Source organism: Selaginella moellendorffii, unplaced genomic scaffold, assembly GCF_000143415.4.
Source record: "Selaginella moellendorffii unplaced genomic scaffold, v1.0 SELMOscaffold_36, whole genome shotgun sequence".
Taxonomy (NCBI): domain Eukaryota; kingdom Viridiplantae; phylum Streptophyta; class Lycopodiopsida; order Selaginellales; family Selaginellaceae; genus Selaginella; species Selaginella moellendorffii.
In genome coordinates this window covers 1,380,743-1,393,014 of record NW_003314297.1, presented here as the reverse complement: position 1 = coordinate 1,393,014, position 12,272 = coordinate 1,380,743, and the positions used below count along the sequence as shown (strand labels likewise).

General features: G+C 46.4%; 6 protein-coding genes across 6 annotated transcripts; 2 read left to right on the top strand and 4 right to left on the bottom strand.

Annotated features, from left to right (window-relative positions):
• Nucleotides 1–144: 144 nt before the first annotated feature.
• On the bottom strand, nucleotides 145–758 carry LOC9658204. The gene is made up of 2 exons (XM_024683104.1): nucleotides 554–758; nucleotides 145–471 (listed from the first exon to the last, which is right to left on the bottom strand). The coding sequence occupies exons 1-2, from the start codon at nucleotides 717–719 to the stop codon at nucleotides 305–307; spliced, it is 333 nt and encodes a 110-aa protein (XP_024538872.1). The 5' UTR covers nucleotides 720–758; the 3' UTR covers nucleotides 145–304.
• Nucleotides 759–1,492: 734 nt separating this feature from the next.
• Nucleotides 1,493–3,873, bottom strand: LOC9653298 (guanylate kinase 1). The gene is made up of 11 exons (XM_002978044.2): nucleotides 3,550–3,873; nucleotides 3,314–3,467; nucleotides 3,204–3,253; nucleotides 3,009–3,125; nucleotides 2,780–2,959; nucleotides 2,379–2,720; nucleotides 2,191–2,312; nucleotides 2,001–2,136; nucleotides 1,911–1,950; nucleotides 1,803–1,854; nucleotides 1,493–1,748 (listed from the first exon to the last, which is right to left on the bottom strand). Exons 1-11 carry the CDS (start codon nucleotides 3,649–3,651, stop codon nucleotides 1,586–1,588), a joined length of 1,458 nt encoding a protein of 485 aa, XP_002978090.2. The 5' UTR covers nucleotides 3,652–3,873; the 3' UTR covers nucleotides 1,493–1,585.
• A 175-nt stretch (nucleotides 3,874–4,048) lies between these two features.
• On the top strand, nucleotides 4,049–5,413 carry LOC9658203. Its single transcript, XM_002978235.2, has 4 exons — nucleotides 4,049–4,562; nucleotides 4,623–4,775; nucleotides 4,896–5,101; nucleotides 5,149–5,413. Exons 1-4 carry the CDS (start codon nucleotides 4,125–4,127, stop codon nucleotides 5,342–5,344), a joined length of 993 nt encoding a protein of 330 aa, XP_002978281.1. The 5' UTR covers nucleotides 4,049–4,124; the 3' UTR covers nucleotides 5,345–5,413.
• Nucleotides 5,406–6,292, bottom strand: LOC9653297 (uncharacterized protein At2g34160). Its single transcript, XM_002978043.2, has 6 exons — nucleotides 6,249–6,292; nucleotides 6,048–6,176; nucleotides 5,919–5,967; nucleotides 5,791–5,853; nucleotides 5,668–5,732; nucleotides 5,406–5,594 (listed from the first exon to the last, which is right to left on the bottom strand). The coding sequence occupies exons 2-6, from the start codon at nucleotides 6,153–6,155 to the stop codon at nucleotides 5,493–5,495; spliced, it is 387 nt and encodes a 128-aa protein (XP_002978089.1). The 5' UTR covers nucleotides 6,156–6,176; nucleotides 6,249–6,292; the 3' UTR covers nucleotides 5,406–5,492.
• Nucleotides 6,256–8,081, bottom strand: LOC112349183 (ribosome biogenesis protein NOP53-like). The gene is made up of 11 exons (XM_024683098.1): nucleotides 7,894–8,081; nucleotides 7,671–7,843; nucleotides 7,570–7,618; nucleotides 7,485–7,516; nucleotides 7,325–7,423; nucleotides 7,082–7,266; nucleotides 6,915–7,034; nucleotides 6,739–6,861; nucleotides 6,609–6,675; nucleotides 6,485–6,561; nucleotides 6,256–6,424 (listed from the first exon to the last, which is right to left on the bottom strand). Exons 1-11 carry the CDS (start codon nucleotides 8,060–8,062, stop codon nucleotides 6,292–6,294), a joined length of 1,227 nt encoding a protein of 408 aa, XP_024538866.1. The 5' UTR covers nucleotides 8,063–8,081; the 3' UTR covers nucleotides 6,256–6,291.
• A 298-nt stretch (nucleotides 8,082–8,379) lies between these two features.
• Nucleotides 8,380–11,681, top strand: LOC9653296 (general transcription and DNA repair factor IIH helicase subunit XPB1). Its single transcript, XM_002978234.2, has 18 exons — nucleotides 8,380–8,479; nucleotides 8,535–8,709; nucleotides 8,788–9,010; nucleotides 9,071–9,133; nucleotides 9,188–9,289; nucleotides 9,343–9,423; nucleotides 9,478–9,565; nucleotides 9,620–9,957; nucleotides 10,006–10,081; nucleotides 10,135–10,325; nucleotides 10,409–10,572; nucleotides 10,629–10,701; nucleotides 10,755–10,868; nucleotides 10,917–10,997; nucleotides 11,046–11,105; nucleotides 11,163–11,246; nucleotides 11,295–11,437; nucleotides 11,489–11,681. The coding sequence occupies exons 1-18, from the start codon at nucleotides 8,380–8,382 to the stop codon at nucleotides 11,574–11,576; spliced, it is 2,244 nt and encodes a 747-aa protein (XP_002978280.1). The 3' UTR covers nucleotides 11,577–11,681.
• The last annotated feature ends 591 nt before the right edge of the window (nucleotides 11,682–12,272 follow it).

Below are 12,272 nucleotides of genomic sequence, written 5' to 3'. Positions count from 1 at the left end.
TTGCCACTCACCTTGGATTGGTTTTGTACATGTCTTCTAGAGATACTTCGTTGGTCCCGATCTTGTCAAAACCAGAAGTCTAGCAGAATTCGTATTAAACTTTCTGTAGTTTCATTGCGCTGCCAATTTTTGGAGCAGGTGCCATTGCCGTCACAGATTACCCGATCGATGACAATTTCAAGTACATGATTTTGTCATTACAATTCTCGGTTTACTTCCATAGCGAAGAAACAAAAAAGGAGAAACTTTTAGCTAGCCGACCAAGATTCATTTTGTCACCGCTAGTATCCCGAGAGCTAAGCCTTCAAAACTTAAGTTTCTTCTGCCTGTGCTTCTCCTTTTTCAGCCTTCCTCTGCTCTTGCTCCTCTTCTTGATCGATTTCTTGGGCTTGAGAGACGACGCCATCATGTCCGTCTCCATTGCGCCACCGCCGCTCTTCTCCTGCTCCTCCACTTTCTCTTCTTCTATCTCTGCGGGAGAGACAAAAACAAAACCCCAGAAATCCCCAGCTGTGAGCACAAGCAAGAGCTACAAAATGCGGTATAGACTCACCCATGGCGCTGCTCTCGCGGCGGCGCACCTCCACCTTGGGCGCCGCCATGGCCGCCTCGAGCGCCGCCTGCTTCTCTAGCTCCTTCTTCTCGAAGTGCGGCTCCGCAATCTCCCGCTTGATCGTCCTCAGTCGCATCTTGCGCTTGGATCGCAGCGACTTGGCCATCGCTCCAAAATTTAGGGTTTTTCGGGAAATTCTAGGGCTTTTGGAGAGGTCTCTGGAAAATTAGTTGTGTCTTATTAGCCATAACAATTTGTTTTACTTTGCAGTATAAGACCCTAGCTATGCTCGGAATAGTTCTTCACGCGAATGCTCTGCCGGGCGGACGAATCATCGCCAATCCTCGTCGATTTCGAGTCGCCACGGCCTCGCTGGGCCAGCGACTGGAGAGATTTCCCGACGATTCAAGCAGCTCCAGGTCTGCCAAGGATCCAGCGCCATGGCGTAGAACAAACAAAGAGGGCCACGAGAGCGAGTGTGGCTCCATTCTCATTTGCGTCTGGAACATCCCTCTCACTGTGAAGCGCCGCGAGTTTAACTTCCTCATGGCGCGCCTCCCGGGCGTGGAGCGCTGGGACTTCGTCTCGAGGGGGCCATCCCAGCAATCGGTGGGCTACGCTTACTGCGAGTGTCCCACCATGGAGGACGCCGAAGAGACGATGTGGCTCGTCCGGAGCTTCCGCGTCGCCAACACCAAGCTCCGAGCCAACCTCTTCGATCCCAGCCGGGTCGACTGGTCCTTCTCGCCTGGAAAAATCCGAGCTTCTCGCCAGCGGCGCGAGAACCAAGAGAATTCGGAGGTGCTCGAGCAGCCTGATCCTGGGAAGCTACAGAGAACATCACCTGGGAAGAGAAATGTTGCGAGGAGGAAGAAGCCACCACCTCCTACGAGAGCTTTTACTCGTGAGAGGCCACCGAGTAGGAGACTGCTGCTAGGATACGCAAATTCTCGGCCTGTTGTTGTGAATGGTCACGAGGAAACTGGTCAGTGAACAAAATTGGTTCCTAGCAAGAAGCGGAATATAAGTTTGCTACTTCCCCAGCCTCACAACGATGCTCTCGCCATCGTTTGCCGTCATGAGAATCTCTAAGTCGCTGAGGTGAAGCGCGTTAGTGTACTTGCAGGGTATTTGTTTTTCGCTGGCTTCTACCGGCTGCCATTTGGTAAAACCGGGCGAAACATCCACCAAATGCCTGAAAGCAGAGTTTTTTGAGTGGAAAAAATTTCAAGCTTTGAAGAAAGCTTACACTTTCATATGGTCATTTTCTGGTTTGAGTCCAGTTACGAGTTTGCGGGAGGCTGCAAGAAGGAAGAATAGATTGTCAGACGAGAGACAAAGAAAAGGAAACTTCTACCTGGGATTTCGGCACCATCGTCAACGAGACCAAGGATACCCTGCGATGAAATGTTGCCAGTTTGTTTTAGCAAGAAAGATGATCGGTTACCTTCAGCTGCTTGTAGGTGGACTCAAGGTCGTCGTTCACTAAGACATGGTCAAAGAGAAAGGGGTCTTTACCGAGCTCAAGCTCTCGCTTTGCGTTTTGAAGCCGCTTCATTACTTGTTCCTCTGTCTCCGTTCCCCTGGAAAACACTCTCAAAGTATGAGTTCACTCGAAAACTTAAAAACCATTTTACCTCCCGCGAAGACGCTTTTCCAGCTCTTCAAAAGATGGGGGCAATATGAAGATAAATAATGCTTCCATCGAGCTCTGTCGCACAGACTTAGCTCCCTGTACATCAATGTCCAGGATGCATCGCTGCCAGAGAAACTCAGAGTTAAAACAAATCACCAAAACTAGAGCTTTAAGTAGGAGAAGTCCAACCTTTCCTCCATCAGAGACTGCTTCAACCGCTGAAATGCTAGTGCCATACATGTTCCCGTGCACGTTGGCGTGCTCCAGAAACATCCCCTCGTTGACAGCAAGCTCCATGCTATCACGGCTTGTGAAATGGTAGTGTACACCATCAAGTTCTTTCTCTCGCGGCTTTCTTGTTGTGTGACTGACTGAGAATCCAAACTTGTCCGGGAACTCTTGCATTAGCTTCGCTATCAGAGTTCCTTTGCCAACGCCGGACGGACCACAGATGACGATAGGCAGTGTGTCGCGTCTGGCTTTACCCCAAGAAATTACTTCCTCCCCAGCTCGTCCGTGTGGTGTACCGATCTGCAAGCAAGCGATAGATCATGAACAGGACACTTCTGGTCATTGTACTCTACACGTACCTTTAGAAGCCAGTTATCCTTGTCATCGTAAACAAGCAACCTGTCCTTTTCCAGTGTCAGACACGAGAACCCATCCCGTGGACAGGGCGGGGTTCCTAAAATCTTTGGAGCAGTCCATCGATTGTTGATGGTGTCCAATAAATAAACGTCAGTCGAAAGCTCGTTGTCACCGAGCAAAACCTGACACAAACTCACGATAAAGATCAGAGCTACAACTCCAAACTCTTACAATCTTTTCACCGGCAGTTGCAGCTGCTACAACTTCTGATGCCTCCGCAGAGCGTCCAGATACATTTTTCGTGCACCACTTGTGCTCCACCGTGTCGAACTTGAGTAGCGTGGCACCCTGAAACATTTCCAGCCTGAAGCACATGAAATGCAAGCTTCGGATGCTCTATCAAAATGCAGTAGCATTCTTGCTCACCTTGCCAGAGCTCGAAGTTCTCTCGATCATGTAGATGGAAGATCCAGCTCCTAGAGAAGGCAAAAAAGAAGTCAGCAAATTTATGATGAGACACTTCTCGAAAGAAGAACCTGCAAGTAAAAACTCTTGTTGTCTACTTGTCAACGCTTTCCTAGCGAGCTCGTTCTCAAAAAGAAAAGGAACTTTGTTCCAGCTTTCTAGATTGCTGTCCAGTTCAAACACTTCCAGATCCTTGTTCTCTTCATTTCTACCAATGGCATACACCTAAAAAAGGCAAAAAGAGAAAGAATGACAAAATCAGAGAAGAAAATATCAAGCGCATCGAAATTTGGAGCCTAAACTTCACCATAGAGATCCTCGCGGAGTTGTCTGTGGTGCCAACCAGGCCGTGGCGGAATCGCAATGGAAGAGGCCCACTCTCGGCGACTCTGTGCCAATTGTACCTCATCGCGGAAAAGCTCCAAGGGTCACAGACCTCGAAACCCGAAACCCTGGCAGGGATCACGAGGCGAGATCGCCAATCGCCCGGATCGATCGCGCGGCCCGGCAAGATCGAAGGAGGACAATGCGCGGGAGCTGGATCCAACGCAGGCGATCGAGCGCCGCGTCGGTGGCCCGCAAATCGAATCACACCCTATTCTACCACTCACGCCGCGTACTGCGCCTCCTTTCCCACACTGTTTCCTCCATTCAACGAAACACGAGGAATATACTTGTTAGGCGAAAGTAACATTCCAAGCATATTCGGTGGGCAAATGCCCCAACTGGGCATTTGAAAATCCATCGCTGGATGATCTTGCGCGGCGGCAGGGGCGACGCGATGGATCAATCGATGGATCGATCGCCTCCTCCTCTTGGCGAGATCCACTTCTCTTTCTTGCAGGTACTGCTGGAATTAGGGCTCTTCAATTCACTCGGAGGATGGGCATATTGGTCCTTCCGGCGTGTCACAGCTTCTACGCCAGGGTTCCCGATGCGCTGCTGGACGAATGCAATCCTTCGCCCAGTTGCTCGGGCAGGGCGCCAATCTCCCGTGGCGCTGGATTGAGGAACGCATTCAGCCGGAGAGGGAGGAGGACGAGAAGACTAGGTTTCGTGCTGCATTGCAGCGGCTTTTCACCAGATTCGCCGAGCAATGACGATGGCGATGGCGATGGCGATGGCGATGGCGAGGAGGAGGAACAAGAATCCAAGGCGGATGAGAACGCTCCCGGGTTCTGGGAGAGTGAGGAGAACAAGAAGAAGCTGGATGAAATCCAGCAAATGCAAGAGCTCGTGGCGGAGGCCGAGAGGCTGGAAAAGGAATTGGAGGGCGACACGAAAGAGAGGGCTGCAAAGTTCCAAGAGGAGCTCGCTCGTGTAAGTCATTCTCAGATTTTATTTTTAAGGATGTTTGATTTTTCTATGGTTCCTCTCCAGAGAGCTAAAGAACAGGCCCAGCAGCGAAAGCAAGCTGCGGTGATGTTTGATCTTGGACAACGAGCTTATGGCAAAGGAAGCTATGGCAAAGCAGTGGAATTTCTGGAAGCTGCATTGACAAACGTTCCCAAGGCATCCAACCTTGGAGGCGAGGTAAATCTCCTTTGGCTTTGTTTCTTCAAGCTAAACTTTCTTCCGCGAACTTTGGAAGCTTGTTCTTGCGTGAACTTTCGTGAACTTTGGAACTAACTTTCGGGAACTCTTTTAAGACAGATCCAAATCTGGCTGGCAATGGCATACGAGGCTCACAATCGTCACGACGACTGCATTAGCCTCTACAAGCGGCTCGAGAGCTCTCATCCCAACAAGGCGATCCGGAGACAAGCTGCTGATCTCCGCTACATTCTCGAAGCACCCAAGCTCAAAATCTCCAGCAATGAGCGAGTGACAATCCCTCTGATTGATGCGTACTCTCAAAGGTTTGGCCACTCTTTTTTCCTCGTTACTGATGAATGATCCTTGGCAGCTCGCAAAAAACTTGGAGCCAGATGGCCCGAGAGCGTAAGCAGCGCCTGGCGAGCAGCAGCGGCAAAAAGTCCCAGAAAAAATCGGAGGATTGGATCGAGTGGAATCCTCCGAAATGGGAAAAGAGCCCATACTTCTGGGTGGCTGTCACAGTGTGGTTGACACTGGCCGGGATTTCACTCATGTTCCAAGATTAAGTTATCTCGTTGTAGCTTAAGTCCTGTCAAAAAAATTATCTTTCAAGCTTAAGAAGAGGAATGATCGAAGAAAAACAGCTATTAGCAAAAAGTTACCACACAAAATTCAAAATACAAAGCCTCTTTGGTTGTTTGGATCGTTTTCTTCTCACTCTCCTTCCATGTGCTCGGGCGCACCTCCGTTTTCATCCGCAGCCGCGGCCGCCATGATCTCGTCGAACTGTGCAGACTTTGTGAGAACGATTTCCATCTGTGACAAAATCGCAGAGAGACGAGAGAAAAGAAGAAGTTTTAGCGTGAGAAACAAGCACAAACTTCCATACCTTCGCTTTCTGGACCGATCGTCCCCGAGTTTCATCGCCTATGTCGATAGTGGAGGTCGATATTCCTGAAAGAGCGTTGTTTGAATAACACACCGAGGAGGAAAAGGTTAAAGAGGAATTTACTCTTCTCCACGGCGAGACCATTGTTCTTGAGAATTTCCACCACGGTGACCACTGTAGCGATTGCTGCAAACACATGGAAACAAAACGATTTAGAATCAAGAAAAAAAAGAGGGTATGAGAGAACATACCCATTCCCAGGGCCGAGAGCTCAACCTCATTGTATTGCTGCATAAATCTCTGCCAGGAACAAGAATTTCCCATCGCATTGGAGCGCTAAATCGCGAGGAAGCGAGACAAAGAGCGAGAAATCTGTGTACCTTTGCGAGATTGACATAGAAGAAGAGCGGCTTCTTGGTGTTGGACACCTGAATCCGGTTCTTCTTCGCGGATTCCACGCCATTGGCGTCAATCGCGACTTGCGCCATGCCTGGAGGATCACTTGCTACCTGCGAGGCCGAGCATTGATCCCAGAGGGAAACGAAACGAGCGCCATTGCGGTCGCGAAGAGACGGACTCACCGGCAAATCTCCCAAACTTTAGGGCAACAATCCCAAAACTTTTTTATTTTACAGGAAGAACAGCTAAAGCGTGTTTTCTCGCTTCTCTTTCGGCCACCATACTTGCGTGTGTTTCTCGTTCTTTGGCTCCCTTCGTGCCACTCTCGTAGTTCACCCACATCTTTGCCACTTTCTTCCTGGAAAAACAATGAGAACAAAATGTGAGTACCAAGAATTTTATTTTCTAGTGATCTTACTTGACAGGAACCCGAGGTTCCACGAGTCCTCGCCGCTGCAAGCTCTTGTATCTCTCTCGAAGCAAAGAGTAGCATCCCTGGCATCGATAGAAAATTTAGTCCCACTACAGTTTGCAACAATTACCTTTAGTTTTCGCAATGATCCAGTGACTTCCTCAGAAAGCAGGACTTTCACAGAGTCTGGCTTGAACCTGTCAAAGAGATTTTAGTGAGTGCTACTGCTGGAGAAGAAAGCTTCCATTCAAGGGACTTACTTGTGCTTTCCCAGTCGTGGTGGACAATTGGCTTGCCGTTCCTTTTTCGAAACCATGCGTCGAGTCCATATCTTTTTTTTCTCTTCATCCTCGACTTGGATGGCCTCCTTGATTTCTGGAAGTCTGAGAACAAGAACAAACTTAGAAAGAGAGATCTAAACTTGCATTTTAAAAACCTGTTTATCTCCTCCATTAACCTGGCCTGCTCCTTTCTCATGGCTTCCTGCTTTAGCATCTCTTTCTTCCTTGCTTTCTTGTTAAGATCAGTTCTTGTGAGTTTCTTGACTTTGATCGCCCTGAAAAATATCAATGTTTGAGCAAGAAAAATCTGTATTTTCTCAACCTGGAAACAGCATCTTCATCCTCTTGAACAGTGTCTCCATCGTTATCGTCCTGATCAGCTTCAATGAAATACATGTCCTCTTCATCGATTACACTGCCAGGGACTTGCAAAGGTATTGGTTCGGGTTCCAATTCTTTCTTATAGACTTGTTGCATTTCTTGAGCAACAGCTGCACCTAATGCTTCCTAATACACAAAACCGAACTTAAAAATAAAAATAAAATTAAGGAAGAGTGATATCAACCTGATGATCCTCATACGTCGGATTGAAAGAACATCCGGGCGCATCGATCTCCACTGCTGGAGCATTTGGTAAAGCTGTGTTTCCGAAACGAGCCAGATGCTGCAATGTATACACACAAGACTAAGTAAAAGCTTCACATTGTTATGAAAGAGCTACACACCTTCGCCCATTTGGATTTGATAGCTTCATCCTCTGCCAAATCAATCAAGACGTCAAAACAAGCTAACAAAGAGAAACCAAGTTACCTTCCCAGAGATCAAAGGGACCATTTTGTTTTGCTGCATCTTTTCCTGCCTAAGAGTAAACTTCATTCTATCAAGTGCTTACTGTAGGAAAAAAAACTTACTTCGCTACGAGGAACCTTGTTGCGTTTTTGAGGACGCTTTGCTAAATCCCTATCTTTGAGCTTGCGCTTGTTCGATGCTGGAAGCGCTGGCACCAGCGAGCTTCTCTGGAGCACGCTGTCACAGTGCAAAACTTTGTCCCTGTGCCGATCGATCTTCCTTCGCACGCTCTCATCTACACAAGGCTTCGAGAAGCAAAATGCGGCATAATCCCCGAGCTATTACCTCCCGATTTGTCGACAAAGAAGAGAGAATCGTTGGAAACAGAGCCGAGAAGAGCGCCGCCGCTACGCTCCTCGCGCCCAGACCGCTCAACAAGCTCTTCTAGATCGTTCGTGGGGATGTTACGCCGCCACGCCTTCTTCCCCTTCCTCGACGTCTTTGCCTTGCCCATTCTTCCGCACAACCCTAAACCCTAGAGAAACGAATATTCCTTACACTCGTCTCAGTTACTTTTAAGTCCTTGGCATTGACACAGTTATTAATGGTTTTAGTGTTTGTTCTATGTGGCTATCACATGTCCCTCAAGACCCATTGATCCCGGCTCGATTCCCAGCCAAGCAAAACCAGAATTAGAGGAATTCCTAGACCTTTTTTAAATTTGTAGCTTTGTGGGCCGCAGGATCTAGCTAGTGACAGCCGTCGGATGGTAAATGGTTTGTTTTTTAAATGCGTATAAAAGGAGCGATAAACCTTAGCTTAGGGTTCTTGATGAGCGATCGCCCCAGCAAGAAACAGAGAAAGGCGTCACAAGAAATCGCGGCGCCGATCGCAGCCGATGATGATGTCGAGTACATCGAGGCGGAGGAGGGTAATTCCGGTGTTTTCATCGGTGTTGCGTCTCTAATTCCTGCTCTTGTTCGCAGAAGAGCCAGAAGAAAACACGAAACAAAAGGATTTCAGCGCGCTCGAGCTGAAATCGGACCATGACAGGCGGCCGATCCTTGTCGGCTGCGATGGTCGAATTTTTCTCGAGACTTTCTCCCCGCTCTACAAGCAAGCTTACGATTTTCTCATTGCGGTTGCGGAGCCAGTGTGCAGGTAAAACTTTTTTTCTCAGCCTGTGGGAGTGAGCGAACGAACTGTTATTTATTTATTTATTTTTTGTGATTTCTGTAGGCCAGAGCATATGCACGAGTACAACCTCACTCCACATTCTCTCTACGCTGCCGTATCGTTTGGTTTGGAAACGTCCGCCGTGATCACCGTGCTCGAGCGCCTGTCCAAAGCCAAGTTGCCATCGACAGTGTTGGATTTCATCCGGAAAGCAACTCTCAATTGTGGAAAAGCCAAGCTCGTTCTTCAAAAAAATCGCTACTTTATTGAGTCGCCGAATGAAGAGGTACATGCTGAACGTTCAGCCTTCAGGCACTCTCATCTTTTTCGTAAACGGCTGCTACAGATATTTAAGAAATTCTTGAACGACCCTGTTATCGCCCGAGCGAGGATATTCAACACGACTCAGGTGAGCTAGATTCTTGGCCTGTATCAGAATGGCTCAGGAAATTCAAAGTCGCAGATATCTGTTGTTGCCGAGAGCCTACCGACAGACTTGGAGTCTCTGACGGGTGAAGTAGCGGAGGAGCGAAAAGTTCACTCTTTTGAAATCGATCCAGATCAGGTGAGGTTGTTTCTGCTCATGACAAGATCTCACGATGTGCCGTCCATTTGCAGGTGGAGCTTGTAAAACAGCGCTGCCTGTCACCTGATTTGAGTTATCCATTGCTTGAAGAATACGACTTTAGAAATGATACGGTACTCAAAACTTCATTCTCTTTTTGCATTTGATGCTAACTTTTGCGCTTCCAGGTAAATCCTGAGTTGAGTATCGAGCTCAAACCTCAGGCTCAACCTCGGCCGTATCAAGAAAAGAGCCTGAGCAAGATGTTTGGAAATGGTGCACAGAAGTTTTGAAATTCTTTTTTGCCCGGTATTGATCTGTCTTTTGTAGGTCGTGCGAGGTCGGGAATAATTGTTCTTCCTTGTGGAGCTGGTAAATCACTCGTTGGAGTATCTGCAGCATGCCGCATTCGAAGGAGCTGTCTCTGCTTGGCCACTAACGCCGTGTCCGTGGATCAATGGGCGTTTCAGTTCAAGCTCTGGTCGACCATTCGTGACGATCAGATTTGCAGATTCACATCAGACAGCAAAGACAAATTCAAAGGAAACGCATGCGTTATTGTTACCACTTACAATATGGTCGCTTTCAAGGGAAAGAGATCGGAAGAGTCTGAGAAAGTGATTGAGCTCATAAGAAGCCGTGAATGGGGCTTGCTTCTTATGGACGAGGTAGAGTTGAAATCCATCTTTTGCAAGGATTGCTAATATTTCGTATAGGTGCATGTCGTGCCAGCCCATATGTTTCGAAAAGTGATTAGCATCACCAAGTCGCACTGCAAGCTTGGACTAACTGGTTTGCGCATAGCTTATCTTACTGTGAATCTCACCTGAGTGTTTTTGTTTCAGCCACCCTTGTGAGAGAGGATGAGCGTATTACTGATTTGAACTTTCTGATTGGTCCAAAACTTTACGAAGCAAACTGGCTAGACCTCGTGAAAAATGGCTACATTGCCAACGTTCAGTGCGCGGAGGTCTGGTGTCCCATGACGAAAGAGTTTTATGCAGAGTATCTGAAGAAGGAAAACAAGAAACAGCAGGTAATGTTCTTAAAATGTAGTTATGTCATTTTTTTCTTTTTATTAATCACATATAATACTAAGTTACAATCATTTTGTAACAGGCTTTATATGTCATGAACCCAAACAAGTTTCGAGCTTGTGAATTTCTTGTTCGCTTTCATGAGCAGCAGCGTGGTGATAAGATTATAGTTTTCTCTGATAATCTTTTTGCTTTGCGAGAGTATGCCACTAAACTGAAGAAGCCTTTCATATATGGTCCTACAAGGTACTTATATCACCAACACCATTTTACAAAGTTGACTTTGTGGTGTTCCTTTCCAGTCATCACGAACGGACAAAGATTTTATATGCCTTCAAGCACAGTCCTGATGTGAACACTATTTTTCTGTCAAAGGTTTGTATTAAAATATCGGTTTGCATGGCCGGTTGGTTACATATGTTTTACAGGTTGGAGATAATTCAATCGACATACCAGAGGCAAATGTGATCATCCAGATATCATCACATGCTGGTTCTAGACGGCAGGAAGCACAACGGCTGGGACGAATTTTAAGAGCAAAGGTTTCCTTCCATTTCTTTTTTGTTTTCACCCCTCAATATGATGGTCAGGGAAAACCAAGTGACCGAGTAAGAGGTGGCTCAGAAGAGTACAATGCTTTCTTTTACTCCTTGGTCTCCACAGATACACAGGTGAGATTTTGCTGCACCTGACATGCAATTGAGCCCTTGGCATTGCAGGAGATGTACTATTCATCTAAGAGGCAGCAGTTTCTAATCGACCAGGGATATAGTTTCAAGGTTAGAAGATCCACCTATGTTTACTCTTGTTTCATTATTTTTAGGATATGCATGCAGGTCCTTACGAATTTGCCACCACCTGATAGTGGCGAAGACTTGGGTTACAGTAAGCTACAAGATCAAATGGATCTATTGTCAAAGGTATGGTTTGCTGCACAAACATAAAAATTGATTGAATGCTGTTAACAGGTGTTAAATGCGGGGGAAGATGCTGTTGGTGTCGAGAAACTGGAACACGATGCAGATGATATCACCAACTTGAAAATTCATCGCAGTGCAGGATCCATGAGTGCGATGTCTGGTGGCAAAGGCAGATTATATACAGAATTCAGGTAATCCAGATCAACTAGTCTATGTTTTCTTGCTGAATGTTTTGCATGCAGCACTGGTGGTGGTGGTGGTGGTGGTTCACGAGGAAAATCACGTGACCCCAACAAGCGGCATAATCTGTTTAAAAACAGATACAAGTAGAAGAGAAATTATTCAATTCATCACAATGCACAGCTTGCAGCGAATGGATATGGCAATTGAAAAGTAGGCTAAGGTTCGGAATTTTCCGAACCGTCCCGAACTTCAGTGGATGTGTTGAGAGAGTTTTTTAGAAAGAGTGAATCCATTAGAGAGTAAATTTATGCTGATTCAACAATACTAATATCTTGATGGCAAAGTTATAATTTGAGAAGTCAGAAGCAGCTATTGAGGTTGCAAAGAAGAAGAAAGGAAGAGCTTTGCCGAAGGTTTGGTCATACGAAAAGTCTACTGCTTTCATGGATCACACTTTAAGGCATTTTTACAGTGCTAGTAAGTGTGTGTCTTCTACATTTGATTTTCATAGTTGTATATAAACAGATTCAGGAAAATAATCCCTTTAAAGACAAAGCTTTCAATTGCTTTGACTAGGTTGAGAATTAATACTAACTTTGAAGAAATTGCTCATAAGTTTGGATATAGTTTTACAACAATTCAACAATCAATTGTGCAATGTTGTGAAGTTAATGACAAGAAGCTATATAAGTTATGTATCATATGGCAGAAGGTAGGCTACAATCTCTTGTTTTTGAGTTTGAAGCATTAAAAAGGATTTCTGGTTAGACCAATTATGTCATGTATTTGTCTTCTCTTTACTCTGTATTCTCTAATGGATTATTTCTCAAGTTGTTCTTTTTT